Here is a 26791-nt window from a genome sequence, read left to right on the forward strand (position 1 = left end):
AGGACGGACTTGACAGCAATATGAAAGAATACACATCAGCTGAGAATGCCCAAAAGGCGATAGCTAGCTGAACCGTTCACTTCAAATAGTGCACTTTTCAAATCTTTTTTTTTTATTCGAGGTGTTTGCCATTAGGCATAATCAAAAAGGGAAAGAAAGTTACAAGAAGTAGTGCCAACAAGCCTCGCATAAAAAGTGGCAAAAGTTCACGATAAAGCGATTATCATGAGTCCACTTGCGATAGTCGCCTGCAACGTCCCATCGCAGGCCTACCTTCTTTAGGAAGCGTCGTCTCACGGAACCTGTACCGGACAAGTCCACAGCAAGTGTTTTCCGTCACACTGGTCTAGCGCAGCACCACAATGAGAAAACTTGTCAGTCACTTGGAAACCTTTGTCACGCCACCAATGGCGCACAGAAGGAGTCAGAGCCGCTCCTGTCCGAATCCGGCGCACAGATACCTCCTCTTCCCGGGTGAGACTCCAGGGGAGAGGGTACGAACACGGAGGAATTAGAGCGCGTGTTCGCTGACGCAAAGCCTGTTTCTCGGAAACATTGGACACGAACGAATCTGGGGGAAGAGGGGAAGGTGGCGGGATGTCTGATGTGTCAAGGTGTGTCATTTCATCCACATGAATACTATGGGGATCCTGGACATGACCGCGAATCCAGTGCATTCGCACAGGACTGAGGTATTTTGTGTAAAGTTCGTGAATGGATTCTGTAATTTGGAATGTGTGCCGGACAGCCTTAAGCCGCTTAAGGGCGGCAAGGGAGTTGGTGTAAATGTGAACAATATCGAAAGTGGGTACGAGTGGAAGGGAAGCAATGGCATTGTGTATCACCTGAAGGGCCAAGGCAAGGGAGAGCAAGTATCCGCGCTATATGTAGCGCCCGAGTTAAGATGAGGATCGGAGGGACTGTAAACTGGGGTAACTACCTGCAGTGTTGTGTGTGATTCATCAGTTTATATCAAGGCGAGAGCCTTTAATGGCTCATACTGTCGTGACCAAGACGTGTTAGCAAATTTGTCCGCGTTTCAGATTGGTCGAAATGGTCGTGACGTCACTGCGCGCGAATTTTGACAGCTGTCCACCGAGATATGTGAGACAGTTACTGCGCAATTTCCTTTCCTCAAACACAGTTTTTGACTGACTGGCCGCCGCGGTGGCTCAGTGGCTATGGTGCTCGGCTGCTGGCCCGAAAAACGTGGGTTCGATCCCGGCCGCGGCGGCTGAATTTCTTTGGAGGAGAAATTCGAGGCCCATGTACTGTGCGATGTCAGTGCACGTTAAAGAACCCCAGGTGGTCGAAATTTCCGGAGCCCTCCACTACGGCGTCTCTCATAGCCTTAGTCGCTTTGGGACGTTAAACCCCATAAACCAACCAACCAACCAACAATTTTTGACTGGTGTCCACAGATATATGTGAGACAGTTACTGCGTAATTCTCTTTCCTCAAATGCAATTTTCATTTTCTTCATTACGGTCCCTCTTTCTCTTTCTTTTTTCACTCACACTTCCTCCCTTCCTGTACGGTGCGGTTCAGGTGTCCACCGAAATAACAGAGAATTACAGCTCCATTTCCTTTCCTCAAAAAGCGTTGCGTTCAAAGGGCAAATCGCGCCGAACGGGTGGTGGCGTTCCGCGGACTCCCTGGCAGCGCTACAACACGCTCTCGCGTTCCCCTCCTGAAGAAAATGATTAAGCGTGATTAATTGGCAGTTAATTAATGCACCAACAGAATGTGAAGTGAACAATCGCGTAGCAGAATGCAGCCCTCAGGCTTTCGCCTTTCACTTCTGTAGCCGCTAAAGTTCCTCGTAATTTTTACACACCCTGAAGGAAGATGCGCGCTGATATCGGCGTCGAAGCAAAGGAGCGATTGTCCGTGAGTAGACGATATGACTATGGAGGAAGACTCTGTAAACGATGAAGCTGAAGCGACATCTTGCGTGCTCTGTTTGCCTCACGCTGGTCGATGATTTCGCTTAATGTATTAAGTTTAGCGTACTCTTGGCGAATGCGTATGGGTGTGATACGAAGAAGATAAGTTATGGCACGCATAACCTCTCAATTGATTGATTCAAGGGACTCCCACTGTCGACGGGTGAGGCGATGAAATTGGGCCTGGTACACTGCCGGCGGCTGTAGGATGGAGCGCACGAGCTGACGGGCAGTATGCGTCGCTATGCGTCGAATCAGACCGAGAGTAGCGTGAGCCGATTTACGGGTCGGGTGTAGCTATGGAGTCCCAGTCCCAGATGTATGAAGTAGAAGACCTAGTACACACACAATTTACACTTGAGGAACTTGAGAATTATCTACCGTGAAGGTAAAAGGGGCTGCTTTCCGTAAGCCACTTCTGTTTCCAGTGCGAATGAAACAGAATTTATTACACGAGAGGGTCAGACCCAAAGGGGGTAGGCGTGATGTTAAGGCATCCAGCGCTTGCTGGAGCGCCGACTGTTGCACAGACGCATCTGGATGGCAAGACCACAAGGTTATGTCGTCGGCATACGCAAGGACGCGTACAGAAGGAATTTTCTCTAGGGCTCGGACAAGAGGTATAAAAGTTACGTTAAATAATGTGGGGGCGAGGACGGAGCCCTGGGGTACACCGCGGTTGGAGGTAGTGACCAAAAGGCTTCCCATGGACACGGACACTGAAGGTCCTGTTAGATAAAAATGAGTGAATTGAAAGCAGAAAGCGATGCGGGAGACCGAGATCTTGAAGGGTGCCATAAGGCTCTAAACTATGACCAGAGCTAGCGCAGCTTCTTCCATGACAACATTTCGCTCCGTCCATGTCATGTCTCTCCCCGGCGTTATCATCGGGCGCTGCTCATCTCCCTAATATTGAAAACACGCATGCGCAATCGCCGAAAAACTTAAGCTGGTAGTTATTTTATAACCATCACTAGTTATGACCGCTGGACAGTTACAGCAAACACATAGGAAGTATCAACGAGAAGCAGGGCAAAAGGGACACCTGCCGCCGAATATTTCGGGGCCAACGGAAACCAAGCATGGAAATCGGGGAGCGAGTTGCGCAGGCACAAACGTACACACGCGACAACTTCACGCACAAGAAAAAAACAGTCGCACAATACGTCGAATACCGCTGTTTAGCGAATGCCGAAATGAATCGTTGGGGTACGAACATCGCGAATGGCACCTTTTAAGTAGCAGTGGTCTCCTGAGTGCGGCTAGCGATGATGCTGGAGTAAAAACGCCAGTGCACTTTGTCACCGAGTTCACAAATAATTCCACACAACACACAAAGGAGGCTTCTTAGCAAATTCCACCTTGGGATATAAGTGAATGGTACTAATGTCGGATATAGAGTGCCGCGAGTGCAATCTGAGTGGATACGCCGACGGGCGGACGCGACCAGCGTAGACGGACATTTTGGTTAATGTCCGTGAGTACCTAACGCAGATGGAATTTTTTTCTCCTTTTGTTTTCTTCCAGAGCGCTGCAATGTCATGCCTTCGCGGCGAATATAATGGCGACTGGGGGTCCTTTGGAAGGCTGAAACCGCTTAGTTCATCAGTTGTTCATCAGGTGGAGTCAGACTTTGAAAATGGTTTTCAAAATATAGCTGGAGAGCAGTTGCAACAAAACCTATTGCAATAACATCTTCAGGGAATCTTAAAGGGGCTGCGAAACACTGCTTGGTGGGATACCGGCTGTACTTCAGGTGGATTCTTTATGTCACACAGATGCTGACTTAAAAAGAATTACAGGAATCGATGCACAGAAACGGCAGTTATTCAATGAAGAAATTTCAAAATACAACAAACAAAACGCTGCCCTCAACTCGATTTTGGCAGGGCTTCCCACTTCTATTTCGCTCTCCCAATGACGGCACCTGGCGCAACCAATCGAAACAGCCTGCCAGAGCACGTCGCGGTAGTTTGCACTCCATGGTTGCCTGCTCTTTGTAACTCGTTCTTGCTGAGGCAGCGTCGTTTCCAAGCCAGAGCCCCTGGTGGTGTATTTTTATTTTACTTGCTTTACATGGCTTTTATCTAAGGCGAACAAGTTGTTTTGTTGATCTAATATAAAACACCGACAGGTGACAATATGTGTCTCTATTTATTCACTCAATTTGCAGTATATTTACTGTTTGTCCAATCATCAAGCTGGTACCAGGTGATGTCATATCCGCTGCTAAAGCCCGCCACTGTGTGTGGACAACATCATAGCCATGAATTTGTTTTTTTGGGGGACATTAAAATATTAAAAAAAACGGAATATACGTGGTATTACCGACGCTAATAGCACCACTGTAACGCACTGTATGCGACCAACAGGCAAGATCGTCAACAAAGATTGTGTTTCTGGGCCCCTTTAAGATATACGGAGCTTGGATTAGAGATTTGAACTGGACTGCATTTTTTGTAGGATTTTTGTTTTGTACATATTTCTATACTAAAGTACATTTTCTTAAAACCTGATACTTATAGAGTGTTAAAATTTTGCACCAGGGTATCAACCAGAACTTTACACAGACGGTACCAAAATTATGCGCTTTGAACAAAAACCAGTTTTATTATGATTTTTCCTTTGTAGATGCAATAGAACTGCAACCAATCAGATGGTTTTTACTCAGTCAAAAAAATACAAACTAAAGCTATTTTTTCTGGTCCAAATTACGTAAATAGGACTGATTAACACGCGCGAAAAATTTTTTTTCGCTTATCTCTTACAGTTCTCGAAATAAACATACACTATCATCCAAAAATATAGGTTTAAGGAAAATTCTATTTTAAGTTTGTGAAAACTCTCACTTTTCCCATGGACATAATTATGACAATGGATCGAAATTATTGTGAAATCGCGAATACCCAACTGTAGTATATGTTCTGAAAGATAGCGAAATTCTACATCAGATGATCGCATATTCTCAGAATCTATTTTTTTTTAAAGGAAATCTTGCCGTACCTTAAGATTGCACAGCGAGCTTATTGAGAATCTGCATTCAGCAAGAGTTGAAAAATCGGCTGCGAGCACAGCTGTGGTCTCAATCGGTTTGGTCGCAAAAACCAGCGGTACTGCCTCTTTTACCTTGCGCTGAAAAAAACTAAAAAACTTTCCGCAGTATGAACATTTATATATTATTTCGTCAGTGTTCCACTTTGTGCAGGCTCTGGGAAGCTGTAGGGGTGCACTGGTGCCTTTGCAGAGCACAGTCACTGGACTCGCATTACCATTGAGATGTTATACTTGGGCCAACAACAGCCTTCAGGCCAGTGATGGCAGCAGCATAGGTTCACAGCCAATTCGAGTTAGCGACGCTTAGTTAGATAGTGTTTTTTTTTGTATGTTTTTTTACTAGTGGAAGGGAACCGCGCGGGGACAGGACGGTGAAAGTAGACGGCACAGAGACTCTGCAGTGGTCTTGTCTATACGCGGTTCCTTTCCGTCTTTCCAAACCCAGTATTTCGGAACATTTCCCTTTTCTAGTAAGCCGAGGCAAAAAGCAGCATGCGGCCACCGCCAAGGCGTAGGAATATGTTCCCAAAGAAGGCACAACTATTTGAAAATAATCATATGCGATGCCTCCACTGAGTGCTTTCGCCTCGTTTGTACTTTAAATAGACGAAACTGGTTTGCTATGGCCCGTTGTTTCTCCTTGACTGCCCGGTACATTAAAAAGAGTTATTTTGGGTTGCTTTTTTCGCTCTCCTGACGGTAGGACACTGCTTTTGCTACGCTGGGATTCTATTCCTTTTCATTGACTGTTAACTTGCTGCTTTTTTTCTTGCTTGCAGATATTACTGTTTGAATTTATCTAGAACATGTGCTGCTCTTTTGTTTTTTGGGTGCGAGATGTATGTGGTCCTTGTTACTGGCTTCGCGTCATTCATTGCGGTGGTGTCTGGTATTTAATTGAGCGCATGTAATCTTTGCATTGTTTAGATTTTTTGTCAAGACATATTCTTTGCTTTGCGTTCTCGACAGGCCTATTATGAACGCTCTCAATATATAAATTGCGGCTCTTTTGTGAGAAATAAAATGGCCCGAAGTTGTGCACTTTACAAGCCTTGCGAGCTTGTTCTTCCACGTCTTCTTGATAATAATACCTATTTTCCATGCCGGTATCGTATCCTCTGTTTTAGATAACCGTCAATGTGTGCCCAGTCTTCATTGGGAAAGCAGAACAGCTGAGAGAAAAAATGCTAAAGCGTCACGAAATTTCAGCGCCGAGTTCTCTCACCTGTACTAAGATGTAGCTCACAAAAGACGTGGTGTACGGCAGGGCCAGGGACGTCGCCGTCATGGCTGTGAAGCACGTGGCCACCAGGTTAGTCCGGCCCACAAACCGGAGGTCAGCGACCAGAGGCAGAGCAAGCCTTCCGAACAGTTCAGTCGCTGAACAATAGGTCATGCACACCTCCGCGGTTTTCCGCGGTACGCCCTTGTCGAGCGCGTAGTCCACTATTGTGCCATGCACCACAAGCGTTGTGTAGTCGGCGGCTATGGCTCCGAGCACGAGCACGTAAAATGTGGGTTTCACCAGGAGCTGAACTGCGTCGCTTGTGCACGAGCCCGGCTTGCATGGCAGAAGCGCTGAGCGTCGTCCTGGCTTCGCTTTTTCTCTGACGCCGCTAATGGCGCCGTAACTGTTTTCGGGAGAGCTGCTTTTCTCGCAACACTGAGAGATACCTTGCTTACTCTTGTCCTTGCCTGTCGTCAGTTGACGATGCGCAATGTCACCGGCGTGCTTTAGAGCATGCGAACCTCTCTCGGGGAATTGGCTCGTCTTGACAGAGCGCTCATTTTCATCTGTAACCACAATACTCAACTTTCCTATCAAGTGGTACACCCTACGCAAGTCTTGGTTATGCAGCTGCTCCGGTTCCGTGGGTGATATAAAATCTCTATCTATAGAGTTTCTCTGCGCATGACCAAGTTCACCGTGAGCCTCGGCGACAGCAAGAGGTCCAGAGCCTTCGTAATTCTCGGAGTTTGTGGCGACAGATTCTTCAGGCAGAATTTCCGTTGCATTAGACGCGGGACCCGTCCCAGACAATTTGCCACTCCCTCCACAGCTCCTTCGTCGTATACACTGACCATCGCGATCTCGAAGGAACAGGCTGAACGCTGTGGCATTCATGGACAGCGCCGCGTAAATGAGCAGGGTTCCCCTGAATGAGAATACCTCCTGCAGTGAGGAGAGGACTTTGGGCAATAAGAGCGAGGCCAGTGTGTTGCCCGTGTACTTGCATCCGGCTGCCAGTCCTCGATACTTGTCGAAGTGTGTCATGATAGCGACGATCACGGTTACCATGACGATCCCCATTCCCGTTCCTGGAAAGGAATATTGGCGTAAGGTAAAGCAGACAGAACGCACAACGGTAGACAACGCACATAAAAAAGAAAGCAGTACGCTTAAAACACTGGATGCCGCCTGAAACCTCGTTCAAACTTCGGTGGTTGAAACACTGCCTGCTGTTTCTCGAACCGCATGATACAAAGATAATGATTCATGGGGTTTTAACGTCCCAAAGCGACTCAGCCCATGAGGGATGCCGCAGTGAAGAGCTCCGGAAATTTCGACCGCCTGGAGTTTCCGAACAGTACACGTCCGGGATTGAGCCCGCGTCCTTGGGTTAGCAGCCAAGCTCAATAACGACTCAGCCACAGCAGCGAATGATGATACAAGAATTGAAGAACAACTTATTACCATCAGCTATGACAATTTGGTAGGGTAAAACACTCGTTGTGAGAGCCACAGATAATGCCGCATGTGACGTCACACGCGTCAACCAATCAGTACGCACCACAAAATGTGAACACCTGTGATTATCTCATATCGGTTGTCGTGACATCATATATGTCACTGGGACGTCACCTTGACGTGATGACATCGACTATATTGGTCGTTCCCAAGTTGCATTGCTAATTACTTCTAATTCGTACTCAAGCCATTCACTAACGACAGGTGCGAAGTGATGAGTCATTACTTCTCTTACGAAAAGCCAGTGCGGTTGCTCAGTGGTTGCAGTGCTCAGCTGCTGACCCGTAAAATATGACATTAAATATAACATGCCTAAGGCTTATCAAGTTTATTACTTCGAACTGCTCTAGGTGGCTCATAAAGATAGGCTACACGCCAATCCTGTCGAGAGTTGCATTCGCACACAATGCGTAAAGCGCGCTACACAGTACCCGCCACAAGAAAAAGCTACGGGAGGCAAATATTCAATTTCTCTTCCTACACATTTACTATACAATGTCCTTCCCCAACTTCAAAAAAGAATTCAGACTAATTAGTGGGCTGTGACATTAAAATTTAACTTCTGTTTATTCCTTGTAATACATCACGTAATCTATCCTGATGTTTCGCATGTCTCTCGGCAATTGCCCACTATATTATAATATTTGGTACTGTTTCCATTTCCATGTATTTACACTACGTTAATATAAATCCTTGTTGTTTGTTCTGGAATGCTGTTATTTACCGTTCTATCAACCACACATGCTTTTTGTGTTCGCACCAGTCAATTCTGTGTAGTTTTTTACATTCCCTCAGGATGCATACCAAATTTATTGCAATAATATTTGCTTCTTGCGTATCTCCGGTTCTTTTAGAGTGCAATATATTTATTATTTATAACATGGAAGCACTAGAACTGTTTTGAAGATGTGCTTTCAAATTATTTTCAAATTTTTCTTTTATTGACACGGACATGAAAGTAAAATTTGGTGGCGCATTGTTGCACCGGCAACTACTTTTCACATAATGCGGAAAGGGGTGGAACTGCGACATAAGGCTAAAAAACACAACTGTAAAACACACCATTCATAATACAAATCACTCAATGTAAATGCGAGAAGCTAACATAAAATTTAAAGATACATTATAGGAAATGTTACTACCTAATGATATAAAAGGAGGATATACTATAAGCAATTATATGTCCTAATTACAGCAAACGCCATAACAACAAGTAATTCAAGGAATAAAAGACAAATAATGAGCAGCAACAATTTTGATATCAGATACATGAGACACATGATAGAAACGCGCATCAATGCTTGTCAAGACATTGGAGAGTACGAGCCTAGGAAAACAATCACAGAAATTGTTCGAGGAATTCTGGTACCTCCCATTACAGATTTTACAGATTTAAGAAGATTACAGCGTTTGTACAGCTACAATGAGCTGTCTGCCTAATTAGGTGGAATTATAAAATTATTTGAGGAGTGCGAAACGATGAGAAATAATACGTCTCCTTTCACCCAGCTGCGTTATGCAGGCTTTTTCAAGCTTTGGCTCAAGTTACGCGAAACAGCCAGTATAACAACGCACCATTGAATGGATCACGCGGTAACAGCTGCAATGCATTTCTCAGACTGTGAAAAGGGCTATATAGTAGGCAGAGAGACATAAAGTATAGAAACACATTTGCTATTCACTAAGTTCAGTAAGCTATTTTTCTTGCGTTTTCCGTGCATCGCACATACTGTGCCCGTGCCAGTGACGTCTTTCCTGGAAGAACAAAAACTATTCGAAGTAATGAAAGGCATCAAATGCTGCTTTCGAAAAAGTGTCTGACGCGGATTTTTTTTTGTTTCTGTGGAACAAGTAAAAAACAGTACAGTAAATGAAACCCCAGGTGTACGATTTTCGAAATACAGATTAAGAAGCAGCAACTTGATTTAATTTACATTCTTACGTGATTCTAAATCTCTGCCTCGAATTAATATCGAAAATTCACAAGAACATGAGGGTACGTCACAAACTGGCCACGCAGAATGCATTCGGGTCCAATAATGTTCCTCTATTATGAAAACAAATAATAACTACGCAAAAAGGACGGGACAAGAGAAAGAGAACCACACGGGACAAACGCTCCGTTTGTTCCGTGTAGTTCTCTTTCTCTTGTCCCATCCTTTTTGCGCAGTTATTATTTGTTCTCATAATCCGTACACACTAGCCCCTCACCGCACTCTTCTAATGTTCCTCTTCGCGAGAAATCTCGGAAAGTTCAGGAAGAGCCAAACAGAAAAATTGTAGGGTCAAACACAGCCCTAAAGGAAGCATCGTAACTGGAAGTAGAGGTTTGGCGTGAATAGCTGCGGCTGTGCATTCAGTTCTGCTTGCTTTCCTCACGTGCGGCAGAGCTCCTGAGGCGCCGCGGCGAGCCGTCTTTGAAGCGGTAAGTAACGCGACCGGAGATAGACGGCCCCAATACTCTATGGAGTCTTTGCGCCGCTTGAAAAAAAAACGATATTCACTGCGCTTTCTGGATGTGTTGAGGAAAAACAGCATGCATTATGTACAGCGAATGGCCGCCGAGTTTGCGCTTAATTTGTGGTCAAATGGCGTACTACAGAACAGCTTTTTTACATGCTGTTGTTCTCCCGTGCTATGCAATTATCCACTTGCACTTGTGCTTGCCAGGAGCTTGTGCGGCCAGACGCGAAGAAACGGAGGCGGCGCCACTGATCTTTCCTTCAGTAGCAACGTAGAGGAAGCGAATGCTAGCAAGGAGTGAGTGACTTCATCTGCTCCTTTATTGAAGGTGTATGACGAAGTTTGCATTGGGCATTCGTTGAATGGCTGTAAGACTTTGCGCTGTTAACATCACTGATATGACGGAAGAATTACTACAAGTCGCACGCATGATCACCCGCATCACCAACAGGCGACATATCATGCGTGAAGAGGACACACTAAAACTAGTAAGAAGCCTAGTAGCTAGTCGAATCACGTACAGCCTACCCTACCAGTGCCTCAACAAAAACGAAATATAACAAGCGGATGCCCTGCTACGCAAAGCGTATAAGACAGCGCTCCGACTACCACGCTACACGTCTACAGAAAAACTCATGGCCCTGGGATTACATAACAGCTTTGAGGAGCTACGAGAGGCGCAGCTTGAGTCGCAAAAACTCAGGCTGTTGCAAACAACGACTGGAAGAGCGCTCCTGCAGAGGCTCGGATACCGCGAGCAGATGCGAGAAATGTCGAGGACGGCAACGATCCCCGACGAGCTTCGCAAGACCCTCAAGGTAGCTCCAATACCAAAAAACATGAATCCCAACCTCCATCGAGGCAGAAGAGAAGAGAGGGTCGAATTCATTGAGAAAACATACGCTCCTCAAGCCACGACCGTGTATACAGACGCGTCTTGGAGAAGAGGAGATACCAAAATCGCTGTAGCGGCGGTGGTCGATTCGTCTTTACGCGAAATGACCAGCGCGTCTCTCCGAGGCTGCACAGCTGCAGAGTCCGAGGAAGTAGCCGTTGCTCTAGTGGTGGCGGAGGGCTATAGAATCGGGCGGTCACTAACAATACTCCCGGACTCTCAAACAGCCTGCCGAAATTACATGAATGGCAGGATAGGTCGTCACGCGCTCCGTATACTCCTCGCAGCGAGCGACAGAATTAAAAACCAGGAAGAACAAAACGACAAGATCCCACACAAAATTGTGTGGGTACCGGTGCACACGGGGGTGGCAGGGAACGAAGAGGCCGACAGGATAGCTCGAGGATACATTACTTTCCGAGCATCCGACGAGACCGCCGAACTCGCGCCAGCACCCAGGGAATATTCGGCCATACTACAACACTATAGAGGCAGAAGAATGCGATATCCCCCACCGCACAAATCTCTCAGCAGAGAGGAAGCTGTCACTTGGAGACAATTACAAACAGGCTCTTTCCCAAACCTACATATACTAAACAAAATGCACCCTACGATATACACGGACAAATGTCCCTGGTGCGACGAAAAACCTACTCTATACCACATCACATGGGCCTGCCAAAACATATACGTGGTCCCCAAAATACAAAACCCGAGTGCGGAGCAGCGGGAGACTCTGCTGTCCAGCGACCGCTGTGAAGACCAACAAGGTCTGGTGCAGCGAGCTCAACGGGCGGCAGTGGCCAGCGGAGCCCTGGACTGAAGGCAACCGACCACTGATTAGAGGCGGACGACTTCGACAGAGAAGGCTCCTGGGGGTAGAACCAAGACGTCTCTGAAGATGCCCCCAAACCGCAGGAAAAACCATTAGTGTAAATAAAGATTTCCCTTCCTTCCTTCAACGATTGCACGTGACTCTCACCAAATCAAGCCACCTTTGCGCACAGTGATGTAACATTGTGCTGCTCTGCACTCACATAGCTGGCTAACCTCGGACTGCAACAGCACAGAAAGCACTCCGATAGGCTACAGGAATTGTCAGGGCCAAAATGAAAAGGGTCCATATTGGCCGCGCGGACTTAAAAAAATTACCGACGATTACGTTACTTCCTAATGCGAAATTTGAGCGCAGCAAATAAGCTGTTTCACCTTTTCGATAGTGAGTCAACCCCAGCTGCGGAGTTGGTTTCAGGGACAACGCCGCCGATGCCGACACAAACAATATGATACCCTCGCTTCCGCAGCGCTAAGAACCAGGTGTAGCCGTGGGAAGGTGGTCACGTATTCGTCGACGTGCCGGGGCCTACGTGAAATAACCGGCGCGTCGGCAACTGAAGAGCACCCTATCCGCCACACAAGAACAGTGGGGGGGGGGGGGGACCCTTTCCTCCTCTTTCTGCATGGCGGCGACGGTGTTCTATGCAGTCACGTTATCTTGACTCTCTAGCGGCGTCAGCGTCATCCAGCGTTATCAGTCGGTCGCTGCTAGCGCTGGGGGGATGAAAGGGGGGCGGAGCTGGTTACGAGGCCGACGCCGACGACGACGCGAAACCCAGGAACGGACGCCAAAGAGCTGCGCTCTAAAAACTCTGCCTCTCCCGTAACCGAGAGTAGAGTAAGCATGAAATGTTTACGGGCATAATGCGAAGCGCACGCGGACACGACGAGACGCAGGCCTGACAAGAACGTATATGCAGCGCGTTCGAAACTGTCCGAAGTGCATAGAGGCGAAAGCGTTTTCAGCACCACTTTGCGTATGTGACACTGGTGATGTTACCACTGGATTACGTCACACATAATTCATGACGAAGTAATGACAAATTACTGATTAGTGTGTAATTACTGATTAATGAATAAATACTAATAAACTGCTAATTAATGACGCTTAAGCTTCGCCTTTAGGAGTGGAACGCGACAGCGTGTTGTAGCGCTGCCAAGCAGTCCGCGGAACGCCACCACCCGTTCGGCGTGATGCCTCGTCCTTTGAACGCGACGCTTTTTGAGGAAAGGAAATTACGCAGTAATTCTCTGCCATCTCGGTGGACACCCGAGCCGCACCTTACAGGAAGGTAGGAACGCCACCACCCGTTCGGCGCGATGCCTCGCCCTTTGAACGCAAGGTTTTTTGAGGACAGGAAATGGAGCAGTAATTCTCTGTCATCGCGGTGGACACCCGAACCGCACTATACAGGAAGGGAGGAACGCCAACAACCGTTCGGCGCGAAGATACCGGCGCTTGTATGCCGGTCCTGTAGGAGGGCTTAGAGAGTCTCGTTAAATCTCGTACGGTGCCCGGATGTTCTCGTTTCAGTGCCCGGATGAGTGGAATTCAGTGCCCGGATGTTGGCTCTCGGTCTTGGCGTGACTGTCACCACACTGCCGACAACGGGAGCTAAAAGCATTTCATGCTTAAATATTGTGGCGTGTATGTGCTTTTTGCACGCGTTATTAGAAATCGGAAATTATAATTCCGTGCATTATCAAACGCATAGCTCGATTGATATCTTGATAAACATTGAGAAGGCACTGGCAGCAGTTATTTTTTCTGACTCGTTTGGAGACCAACCGGCGCTTGCATGCCGGTCGCGTAGGAGGGCTTAGAGAGTCTCGTTAAATCTCGTTAAGTCTCGTACGGTGCCGGATGTTCTCTTTTAAGAGCCCGGATGATGGCACTCGGTCTCGGCGTGACGTCACCACACTGCCGACAACGGGAGCTAAAAACATTTCATGCTTAAAAGAAAGGATATTGTTTGGATCAAAAACTGAACGCAGCGAAAGGTAGTAGTGTTACGAACTACGCAAATTACCGGCCTAATTAGCTGTCATTTACTAACGATCATTTCAACTACCGCAGTGCAGCGGTTATTGCCTAGAGCACGTTAGTAGCCACTAAGAAGAAAGTGTACACCTAATAAAGCCCGCAAGCGCGTGGAGATCTGGCGCTTATTTTACACACAAACACGCAGTTCGACCTGACAGGCACGCACAAAGTTCAGTGAAAGTGCAACGACGGCTGGTGTTGTGTTGTATTTGCCAATGGCGCCTAATCTAACTGGGGAATTTCAGCGCAGCATACACTTTTCTTTGCTTCGTCGCTCTACGTGCAAGAGAGTGTGTAGTCGCAGCAAAACTACGTCGCTGTCATTTTTGAAGGCTTCAAAGCAAAGGAATATGGTCATCAGAGTCAACCAGGGCGGACAGTTCTGGTTTTGTTAGGAAAAACTATTACATGTATTCGCCGTCCGGGCTTTTAGAAATAGCGTGACAAATAACCTGGACCGTAACCACCAGCCGGTGGTAATTAATCAGCTAACTTGTAATTAAGGAAAGTAGGTAAGCTGATTAATATGGTTGTTAATATTACTGACATCCTCCGCGGTCACATGTTTTTTTCTGGACAATTTTGTCTTCGGCAGCCCTACATTTAGGAATTTTGTGAAGGTTTTGATGGCAGAGTAGGGCATGTGCGATTTTTGTTCTCCTGTTAAACAGGTATTCGTCACACTGCCATATAGCACAAGAGGACAATTTAGGAGGAGGAAATAGAGGCTGGTAGGTTGTGTATTATTATAGGGAATAAAACTAGTTCGTGCTGTGGAGGGAGGTGTTCGATATTTTTTTTTCCGCGTCTGTGCGCTGTTTCTCATTACTTAGGATGATTTTCCCAAAAAATACACCTCATTTACGAGATGCAGAACCGATCGATCTTGCGGTGTTGTGCTCACTTCAATGTTGCAACACTCCCAGCATAAAATATTAACTACGCCTCTTATTGACGAAGTGGACGTATTTTTTTACGCCTACATGGTATAACTCAGTACACAGGGCAATCCTTGTTATTAAGTGACCTAATGAACTTATTTCTCTGTGTTTCAGTGTTCAAACCATTGTTTTTGCGTGTTTTGTTTTCAAGGCGTCGAAATATTGGCAGTGCATCACCATCTGCAGCCTGATAACTTTATTCTACCTATGAGGAAAGTGGCCAAAAGGTATGGTGTGAGTGTCGCCTTTTCGGCTCCTTACAAGCTGAAAAAGTTGTGCCCCCGAATCTGCGCCTCAAGAAAGCGGGGTTGCCAGATGAAGCACGGTACTAGGTTTACAAAGTGTTCCGTAGGAGTGGTTTACGCTGTCCCCTTAACGTGTGGGAAACTTTACGTCGGTCAGACTGGCCGATGCATCAAAGAGCGTTTGGGGCACCATGCCCGAAATTTAACCGATATGAAAGATAAGTACGCACATTTGGTTGCGCACGTAATGAGCTGCGATGGTTGCGAGGCTCGGTTAAAGGAGACAAAGATTCTTGGCAAGAGCATGGATAAAACTGCACGTGTTAGTCTGGAGGCTTCCTACATAAAGAAATTTGTCTGTAGGTGTGTTAGCACTCCATCTTTATCTCTTTTTTGCCTCCGAGTACAGTTTTCTAGATTCTGCTATCAGGTAACTTTTCCTTTTATATTGTGATTTTGGGCTGCCTGTATGGTTCTGTGTTCCTAGATAGTTGCCTTTATACACCTCCTCATCCTTGTCACCCTTCTTTCGCCTTGAAACTTCACCTTATAGAAGCTGCTTCCTGGCTTCAATAAAATTGCAGCTCTCAGCGCTTGTGTCTCGTCCTCGTTCCTTTCTTCTGGGCGGCATGATTTGACGCTATTTTTTCTCTTATTCTACCTATACCCTTCTCGCGGATTAGACAGCACTTCCTAAACCAGAAACAACTGCCGATTTAGACCATGATGTTTTGCACTCAGGCAGAAAGCTAGGGATTAGGCACATTTATTCTTAGGAAGTGATTGCACTGGAGTTACTTTGAAGTGATTGCCGCAGTGCACTGAGAACAGAAAATCCGTGCGCTAAGTTCATATGGGTTAAGGCGTTTACTACAAATGCCCGCAGATTCCTTAATTATTATTTATTGATGATAAATATTATATCCCGCTGTTTGTGGACGCTGCACTCTGCTGCCTTCTGTGTCTTGTATCAAAAAGGGGAATTGCGCGGCCAAAGATTGCTTTCATGACACTTCGCCCAGCTGTTAATGTATTCCAAGGCTTCCAGGCAGACATAAAAAGACGAACATTTTGTCGAAAGTTCATTCACATATTCTAAATGCAGATACATCGTCAAAAAAGCGCGGTCATGGGAGCTGTATGCCTACCTTGCAAAAATCCGAATGTGACCGTCATCCACGTAATGTCTGTCGCAAACACAGCTGAGAGCAGTCCCACCCACAGGACCACGCTTCCCGCGAGGCCGATGTAGAAGGTGGAAATGAACGGCTGAAGAATGGCTACGAAAACACCTGGAAAAAGCAGGCACATTCTATGCGGCAAGAAGCGTTGCGTTGAAAGTCAAATTTACCTGCCTACGCTTATCTCGTTATGAACGCAGTAGCCGAAATGTAGTCCGATACCATTCGTTCCCCTTCCGGCTGTCCTTATTCTGTAGAGCTGTGAGCTTAAGGAATTCGATTCAACAAAGAAAAATTGTGACTTTCTTTGAGATTTGATGTTGAAGCTGGACTTATGAACAGGGAGACGTGTTAATTCGCACCGTTATGTATGTTACTAAGACCACTGTTCTAATGTTCACTCATACTTCACCTGCTGTTCATTCTTTGCTAATTTATCAAAAATAAGTAAGTTTCCATATATCCTGCTTTAAAAAGTGCGATACAAATGCTGTGGTGAAGCGTCGTCTTATATAAGCGCCACCGGTATTTTACAAAAACAAATACTCTCTACTGGAACACCCACACTACTAAAGTATGTGACTCGGCTTTCCGTAAACTCTGCCTTCTGCGCCATAAACTTAAACAAGCTCCTTCCGAAACTAAACATTTAGCCTACGCATCACTAAGAATACCAAGACTTGAGTACGCCTATATAGAAAGGGACCCTTACACCAAAACTAACCGAGATGCACTATAAAGAATTCAGCGTAAATGAGCAAAATTTATTTTGTAGCGAGAGCTACACTATGCTACCCAATCGAGCTTTTAGCCGTGAGCCTGGGAGGCCAGTAGTGCGCATGCGCGAAACCAGAGAGGAGCAGCAGTTGCATTGCAATAGCTTGTATTGTGCCGCGCCGGCACAACTACGCCCGCCGGCGCGCGGCAACCGTAGAAAGGCAGCAGGTGCCCGGCGCAGGATGTCAGAGCTCGGCTGCCACCGCGGCCGCGTGTGGGGTCAAGTGGACAAACTGCGTATGTGCGGCTGTCCGAATAAAAACTGAGGTGATACGACACGGTGCATCAGCGGCCGCTAGGCGGCGGTATCATGAGTAGAAGATCAGATCTTCGGACTCAGAAGTCGTCGCCACATAACATTCCCAAACAGCTCTAATGAAGCAACATGGCATTCAGACGCTAGAAATGGAAAGAAAAATCCAACGGATGAATTCTTTTCCTTCTTAAAAATAACCTCCTTGCTGTGCCTCCCTGTCTCTCGAGCTTTATGTCGCGCCAATGACGGCACGCCGAAAACGACATCGTCACGCTGACTCTGCAACTTCCTACAGTGCCAGAACTAACGTCTTTAAATATTTTTTTGCCGAGCACTATTACAGATTGGAAAAATTTACCGCAGTCGCTCTAAGCACTATTGATTCTATTGACCAATTGGAAAAAAGACATTATCGTGCTATCGTGAATTATATATCCATTTGTATTTCTCCAATATTGTTCTTTTTATGCACTATATTGTATTCGTGGCTCATTTCTACATATATTCGCTGCATTATTTGTTCTGGGAATTTTTTTATTATATCAGCAAACCATTCTTTTTCCGTGATTTGTTCTTACTGCTGGTTGACAGGTTTGGTATTCTGTGCACTGTTCAATGATCTTTTCTCTAGTCCTGCTCGCATTGCTCTACTGTATTGATTAATATTTTGTATGCCCCTCCTGCTTGAGCCACGCCAAGGCCTGTAGTACTGTATAAATAAATGAATAACTAAATAATTCAAAACAATTTCGCGCAGACTTTTCTCCCTTTTTTAAATATAGGCTGGAAGTTGAAGCTTTATGTTATAGTAGGAAACACATCAACCGCACTCGCCTCATAAAAGCATAAAACTGTTTTCTCACAGTGATGAAGCTTGGGCTTCCTCTATATGTCACTGTCTTTAGGGAAGTTGTTTGTATTATTTATTCCATTGAAATCAACAAACTTGAAATGCCCCGAATGCGTGGAGATTGCTCGAATGGTATCAAATCTCACCACAGGCATCAGCAGCTTTTCGAACAAATATTTACGCACTGCCTTTACCCAAAAGAAATCATAAAAGTCAAGTTTCAATACGGCATGTTCAGCTAGTTTCTTTTAGTGCTTAAGATACTTACCTCGTTAATACATAAACAGAAACTAAAGCCTTATTTTATGCCAATGATCCTATAATACTTTTTTCTGTCCACGACTGCGACGACATAGTAACGTAACAAACGCATCTATCAATAGTCTTCGGGAAGGACGTGCAACAAATCATTTGGCAACCAACGTCAAGAAAACAAAACGCATGCTTGGTAAACACAAACAAAACAGCAGTTTCGACGCACATGTTCGCTTAGACTGAATGGGAACACGCGACCTCGCGGCCGCGGCACTCGGCGTTAAACGCTGCAGTGCTGTAAGCTTGGCCGGCTCTTCTTTCAGCGCATGGTCCGCCCATTCTCTCTGGCTCTCGGCGCCAGTGTTTCAGGAAGTACAGCAGCCGTGCGCTGGCATGTTCCCTTTGATGTTGGGCCATCCTCTACATGTTATGTCCGGTAGCACACACGCATAAGAAATGTAAGTACTAAAATTATTAGCCCATCTTTATACTCAAAATATACTCAAGCATCTTCACAGCGATCCCTGTTCCATCAAACTGTCAAGTTCTGACGCATTAACGAAATGTAGAAAGATACTATCGTTCGATACTTTGCTCCCTTTTCAGCTATTGCATTTTAAAATAGCTCTCTACCACACCACTATCTTGCAAAAGTGGTCAATCGTGAAAAAAGAAACTTCAGAGAAGATTACTACATTCAAACCAATGCGAAAGCACGAGACTGGTGCTACATAGCAGAGGATGATGAGCGGGTGGTGCAACAGGACGGACCAGGTGGAAGCTGATGAAGACGACGCTCTACAATGCAAATTGAGTCTATAGAACATTTTTTCCTCTCCTGCCGGCGGCTTGCTGCTCTCCGTAGAATTTACTTGGAGATCCCCCTCGCTCGGCTTGGGCTTCCTCTATCTATTCCGATTCTCTTATCCTTCGGGGCAAGCGCCAAGGGATATGCCCTGAAAGCAGTGTTCGATTCTATTCACGATTATATAATTTCATCTGGTAGATTCCTCTGCTAGAATGTGAATTCACAACTTTTCTTTCTCCGTATTATTTGTTTTGTACAAATTCTAGCTCTGCGTCCCAAAATTTTAGATTTAAATATACTTCATTCCCTGTACATGAGTGCGTTTGTATCCGCTATGCACCCTGGCCAATCCCCCGCCGTGCGTATGTGCCATTCAGCCCGAGGACATCATCATCATCATCATCACAGAGCTAGAATGTGGTGCAGTTTAGCACGAGGTGTTTTTGGGTCTTGTGCGGACAACAACAGACGAACCTCCATCTTCGCGATCTAATCAAGGCACCTTGATATCTTTCTGAGCTAAATTGTAGCAACTGGGCTTTAATATTGTTCATGTCATCAAGATATGATCCCGGAGCAGTTCTTTGAAAGTCACGCAATTTCGTCAGGGTGAGCTTCATTCCTCGAAAGTGAAGGGCTTCGAGAATGTGATCGGTGATGAGGCTTCAAGAGCAGTATGCTTAACTTCCTCTCTAAAAGGATCCTACTTTTGAAAGACTGGGAGATCTTCAGATGCCCAGGTATTTTTTAATGAAGGAGCTACAGCGCGCTGGAAAATTTCATCTGAGGGGATGAATTTGTTAAGCTTGCATAGCTCCAACCACGGTTGTAGGAGGCGCAGAGTGTACATTCCTCTCTGTACAGACACCGTGCAGTGGTCGCTGAGAAATATCGGCCTCACCCAGTATCCATGCACAGTAGGTAATGTGCCAGCAGAAACATAAATCCTGTCAGGTCGAGATTTCGAAAGAGGCTTGAAAATGAGCGTAAAGTATACTATCACTTTTTAGTTGCCCAATGTCAGCAAGGCTGTGCTCACAAACTAAGTCGGTGAAAACCGCAGAACTGGGGTCATAACATCCTTCATATACCGATCGATCCTGATGGTTGCATAGACAACTGAAATCTCCCAGCAGCAAAATTTCCCGAAGGTGATTTTACTCCAAGTTTCACGATACAATGATGAAGACCAGAAAATCATTGAAAGTAGGAATCTATGAGAATATCATTTCAGGGTGCGTAATGAATCACCAGAATTATTTAATGGATGGCACCATTAGGACTGTGAGTTTAGCTTGATGTCATTCAAACCACAGGTTAGCTCTTAAAATTTAGGTGTTTAACACTCGGTAGCGATATTTGAAGAAAACATTTCCATTCGATAATAGTACACAGGATGAATAACTTGCAAAAAATGATATGTGGCGTGTGGTGCCCTTAACTTTGCCCAGACGATCAAAGAGTGCAAAATTGGCTGCAGTCCTGAATGAAGCCGCCACAAAGCGATGAGTGATGGTATAGCTAATGAAAGAGTCAAAGACTTGAAAGTTCGCGGCGGAATACGGTTTCGGTAACTGAGCGCGTGCTTTTGAAGCTATCTCACTAGTATGGCTTGAATAATCAGAATAAATGTGCGGAAATTCGGAGTTGGTGATTCTCGACTTTCATAGGGGCCCGGAGGTCCCCATACGACTCCTGGGGAAGGGGTTCACTGATCAAGCGATGAGCCTCTGCCTTGCGATGGCAGGTGCTGTCATTGATGAGGCTTGTGCGAGCCAGGTTGCTTGGTCGCGGCCAATTATTAATTTGACTGCCCCCTGCCAGGATGGTCAGTTTGCTGGCAATCTGGTGAGCAGGTTCCGATCTCGCCGCAAGGCAACGTAACTTAGATTACCCACCTAGGTTGGTTGTGCGGAGATTTTTCATTCACAACGCCGACGACGAAGACGGCCCTGGATTTTCTGTAGCACGTTAGCCTTTACGCTATCTTGTTAAACGCTTTAATCTATGGCGTTTCTTATACTGCAGATGACGGCTTTGTATGCAAGTAAACAAGGTTGAAAGTTAATTCAGCAGGTCCAAAGAAGAACGCTGATATTGAGGCATGCCATCGAATTCAAGCTAAGTGTTGCAAAATTCGAGGAATCAACGATAAATTTCAGAAAGAGACCACGCGCAGCCAACATCTTCTAAAGAAGCAGGAAATCAAGGAAAATAAGAAAGGGGTTTCTCATTGCCAAAAGTTAGTCGCGAGAATCGATCACTGCTTGGTACAGTGAAAGGCTAGGCAAACGGAAAGAACTATAATTTTCTATGACACTCCAAAGGGAATATCCACCTTTCCGCGAAAGGTATGGACTCTGCATATCACAAAAAGAATGAAACGAACATTGAATACCTCACTACGCATCTTAATGTAACCGACGAAACAGTGCAATCGATATGTTTCGCTGTGGCTCCAAGCAGATACGCATGTTGTACTAAAAAGAAATGCATTAAAGAGTACCGAGAGAATAGTTTAACTCATGTGCGCTGAAATCCTATTATGAAAATTTCCCTTTCTCAAATAACAAAACTGACCAATTTCATATTTTGTGGACATCATTAACGTTTCATTTGTTACTGTAATCCTGTCAGGACCTGAACTATATGATGATACTTCCTTTTGTTACTTTGTGTCAATTATGCTGCATGTCGCGGTGGAGGTTTGAGCATCATTATATGCAAGGGTGTTCACTTAAAAAGTAAAAGAAGTTTATCACAACTCTACAGATGTCGATGTTGTCTCTGTTGTATGTCACAACACAATGTGAAGTCGGTGTTTTATACGTCACCAAGCGACGACCTTTCACTATTCATTTCTTATGTAGAGTCCAACCTCATTTATTTTACGCTCTACATAAGCAGTGTCTTAATAAGTGGCAAATTCAACAATTACTTATAGTGTTATTAGGAAGTCGTATGACTTTGTCTTGCAAAGAACATTTCGATTTTGCGCAGTTAAGAACACACCAAACCGCATAAGCACAGCTGAAACGCGATTGAACCTTTTCGTAACAAATATTAATTTCTGTTATACACTCAGAAGTCGTTTATTGTGATCTAAGTGATAACGTGAATATCTCTCTGTTCCGCGGAAAGCTTTCTCTCGACTCTAAAGACCGAAATTATTTGCAACTAAGTGCTTTGAAGAAGCGACTGAAGCTTGTTTCCGCCTGGAGATTTCATGAAATAAGTGGAGCGGAGTATGCGCTCGAACTGACGGCAGCAATGCTTAAAACTTCAGAAAACTTGCAGTATATACTATAACTCCTCTCACTTAAGATACATACGTAACAGCAAACAGATTAGGAAGTCATGGATAAGAATAGAACTACACGATAGCATGAAAGTCAAAACTAAACAATATAATCTTTCATTAATTCAAGAAACATCACCATTTCCGAACACCTAAAAGGGCAAAAATAAACAAATACCGATATACGTCATTCGCAAAAACAATATTAGGAGAATAACCTGAAATCGTCATGCCATCCTGACAACATTCGAAGACAACTTGGTTCCTTAGCCAATAATGACAAAAGCACTATAGATAAGGTGATTCATAGTAGTCGAGAGCAGGTGGGTGCAAATCATGCTGAAGTGTTTAACGAATTTTTCACTATCAGAACGCACGCACAGTTGAGCCACATTAATGTGTTTATCGGTTGAAGTACTTCTTCTTGGACTGTTCACCCTGTACGAACAAAGGAAATGACCTGTCTTTTCTCTGAAGGAAGCTATTGTCGATTTTCACACAATGGACGTCACACTACGCTGGCATAATGAACTAGTCTATGAACGATCGGCAGCGCGCGGAAGCGCTTGCTCTTTTTCCAGCGTTTCCTCGTCACATGCTCAGTCATTGCGGTCATAGCTTTCTTCTGGATATACTAGCAGTTTTCATGACATAGACGCCAGACACTACAGCCGCGCCGTGATCCTGACTGCGGAGAATTCGCCCGGCAGATTCGCGCGGTGTGCTGAGTAGCAATCAATTGCAGAGTTCATCCCTGGAACATTGTGCAAAAAAAAAAAGCTGCGAACCACTGCTACGCACATTTGTGCATGTTAGCGTGCTCGAAAACCGGACGGGTATCATTCCATTCGCAGTCCCAAGAGAAGGCAACTTTGGGTGCGGAAAGTGCACGTTGGTAAGCCAATCACAAGGTCAATGGTCATGTGCTCACTTGTCGCATTTTGAGGGATGCGACTTCTTTCTTACATAGAAGGATTCGATGCCATTGTAACATAATTTAGCTTCAATTGAAAGACTACGTAATAATCGTGGTTGATCATTCTAGAAGAGTGTGGTGAGGGGCTAGTTGGTACGACATTATGAGAACAAAGAATAACTGCGTTTGTCCCGTGTGGTTCTCTTTCTCTTGTCCCGTCCTTTTTTGCGCAGTAATTCTTTGTTCTCATAATGATCATTCTAATTGGTGCTGCCATGGAACCGTAATGCGACCAAAGTTGTACGTCGTTGTAACCCAAATTGTAATTGAAGCGTCATGATTTTGTTTTCCCTCTCTGCGTTTGATATTTTAGTACTGGTGTCTTTTCTTCATAGACACACGTGTTGAATGCATGGATTTCATGCACAAGATTTAGACGTGAGCAGGCTTGTATAGAAGGGCTCGAGACGTCCGCTACGGAGCAAGACCAAACGCAGCAAAATTTTATAGCAGGTACTGTGATTCACGACAAGTGCTCGCGCCGAAGCGACGCTGCACAGAAAAAAAAAGCAAGAAACCAGCACATCGTCCTTAACACAGCACTTGCGTGCCATGATTTCTTGCGCAGCACTCCGCTCCAGCGCTCTAAAGAAGTCTCCTCATGAATGTAAATACCAGGATGCTGCTAGATCGACTGAAGTGATGGAAGCTCTAAACGTTAGTCGGGTTCAGTTTGCTGAATTAAAATCCAAGCACACGACGGGCGAAAGGAAAACCATCGAGAGCCATTTTAGCTTTCAACTTTATGCGCTGATTTCGCACACTCTTGCTGACGTTAATAATGCAACAGTAAACCCGAAACGAGCTTACTTTTTCTGACTTTCCAGCCATACAGGAACAATCAACGCTGAAATCTCTAAATCGCTAAAAACGTCCTGGAGGGGGGCGACGATTGTGTGCGGTTCCCCTCCTACTGCAGACGTTTACAGACACAGGTCGGTGACCTGCAGTTTGTCATCGGTTCTGAGTTTTCCATCGACCAATAGAACGTATTTAGCCAAAGCTGGACGCTCAGCTTCGATGAAGAAACGCAGCAGTGCAATCAACAAAACGTTTTAGTCCGCCCAGCCTAATCGTAGACAGAGTCCTCATTATGAAGGCTACCTTGGCTCGAATGCGGCGCCGCTTGTGGTTCGTGAAATTGGCCGATAGCTCCTCTTGGGGTTGTGAGAAAAATTAGATCCGTAGAATTAAACAAGTAATCGATGTACTCTTGGTCCCCCTCAATTGAATCTGTAGCATATGTATTCAGAACTTTCCATGCAAGGTGCAAGACACTCAAGATGCAAGACGATTCTGCCGTTAACAAAAAAGGCAATTCGAAAGACTTCATTCAATACATACTCAATAGCACCTTCCTACAGTTTTCAAAATGTTTCGAAAAAATAATATTTAACCGGAGCCTTTCTTCGGTGCCTTCAATTAGCTACCGCCAATATGCATTGCAAAAAGGGTCCGTAATCAGAAATTGCCCTATTTTAATCAGGGAGAGTTTATATCGAAACATTTAAAGAAGCGATGTTGCCTTGGGATTTGTCATATATTTCTGGAAAGCCTTTGGTGCAATAAATCGCCAAATACCATTTCAAGAACCAGATATATATAGAATCAGAGGCCACGCCTTTAGCTTAAAATATACTTAGCATGTCGTCAATAATAAGTTCACCAGGTAATGGCACATTCATTACGTGACCTATGTCGAGCGGCGTTCTGCGCGATAGCTTTCTCGGTCTCCTTTTGTTTAATGTATATTTAAATGATGACATCAGAACAGATTGCCACGCACGTTTTAATATTTAGCAGATGACAAGCGTATATTTGTCTCTAGAGAAACAGGAACCAATACAGCAAACGAAGCAAACAATATTATTACAAGAGGAAGAAGTGGGCTTGGCCAGGGCATGTAATGCTAAGGCAAGATAACCGCTGGTCCTTAAGAGGGGATGAGGGTCTTGAAAACTTTTTCTTTACTTGTTAACATATCTTTCTGAAACTTACCACCTGGGTGTATCATTGAAGGCTGATTTCGAATATACATTTATATTTCAAATATCTCACCTGGAAGAAAATATATGGCAAAATAAAATATCCTAATTAGGTCATTTCTTACGGGCCTTTTTAGTAATTTATAAGTTAAAGAAACATTTTTAAAGAATAAGCAGACATTTGCAAAGGCCCAAAGCACATCCTAAACTAACAGAATGTCTACAAACTAATTTTGTTGATCATAAATAAACAACAAAGTTGGAAAGAAAAAATGACGTGGCGGTAATTAGCCCGTACTTCGCCTAATTGCTCATATATCGTGTTTAAAGGAAAAAAGAAAGCTTTAGCATGTGGTTTGGGGCCTTTGCAAATGTCTACTTATTCTTAAAAAATCGTTCTTTAACTGATAAATTACTATAAAGGCCCGTAAGAAATTGCCTAATTTGAATGTTATTTTGCGATAAATTTTCTTCCAGGTGAGATATTTGAAATCTAAATGGATATTTGAAATCAGCATTCTATGATACACCTCTGTGCTAAGTTTCAACAAGTTATGTCGAAAAATAAAAAAACAAGTTTTCAAGACCCTCATCCCCCCTTAAGGGTAACGGAGTGGATTCCAAGAGAAAAGCGTAGCAGTGGGCGGCAGATTGTTAGGTGGGCGGATGAGATTACGAAATTTGCGGGATTACGGTGGCCGCAACTGGCGAAGGATAATTGTAGAGACATGGGAGAGGCCTTTGCCCTGCAGTGGGCGTAGTCAGTCTGATGATGATGATGATAAAAAGTAATAATCTTCCTTACTTAGAATAAAGAAAGCAGCCTACCTTAAAATACTATTTACATATCAGGAAACATTGAGACTAAAAAAAAATTTTGAAATCGCAGTACCCCTCCAAGCTAAGCTAATTTTGCATGATGCGCAATTTCCTCCTAACTTTTACGACTCTTTCTGAACATGAGCCAAGACAAGCTGCTGAAGTTTACAAACATTAGCCGCTCTGAACAGGGAATGCTTCTTGAAAGAATGTCGTACGCCAAAAAAGGACAAACAGGAAGGAAACACAGAAGAGGAAATAGGCGCAACTTCCAACTTTAATAACAGGAAAGGTAACCAGGCGCTCTTTTGTATCCGCTGAACTGCATGAGGGCGCGTGAACATGAGAATAGCCAATAAAACTAAAAACAAATGCGGTGGTGGACGAGTGATAACGGCACAACAAGTCATAG

At 44.8% G+C, this 26791-nt stretch overlaps 1 protein-coding gene across 9 annotated transcripts in view; it reads right to left on the minus strand.

The window, feature by feature from the left end:
* Window positions 1-26791, minus strand: part of LOC149325877 (uncharacterized) — a 77164-nt gene that overhangs the window by 10174 nt on the left and 40199 nt on the right. For 8 of the 9 annotated variants that reach the window (XM_089562827.1, XM_089562823.1, XM_089562822.1 and 5 more), the window contains 2 exons: window positions 16323-16466; window positions 6226-7319 (listed from right to left, as the gene is read on the minus strand). In XM_089562827.1, the coding sequence (XP_089418953.1) occupies window positions 6226-7319; window positions 16323-16466 (1238 nt within the window). The remainder of the gene's footprint in view (window positions 1-6225; window positions 7320-16322; window positions 16467-26791) is intronic. The other variant, XM_089562828.1, reaches the window with a different exon arrangement.

The sequence above is a fragment of the Amblyomma mixtum genome, chromosome 10, assembly GCF_055824585.1.
Source record: "Amblyomma mixtum isolate Tamu chromosome 10, ASM5582458v1, whole genome shotgun sequence".
In the NCBI taxonomy this organism is placed as follows: Eukaryota; Metazoa; Arthropoda; class Arachnida; order Ixodida; family Ixodidae; genus Amblyomma; species Amblyomma mixtum.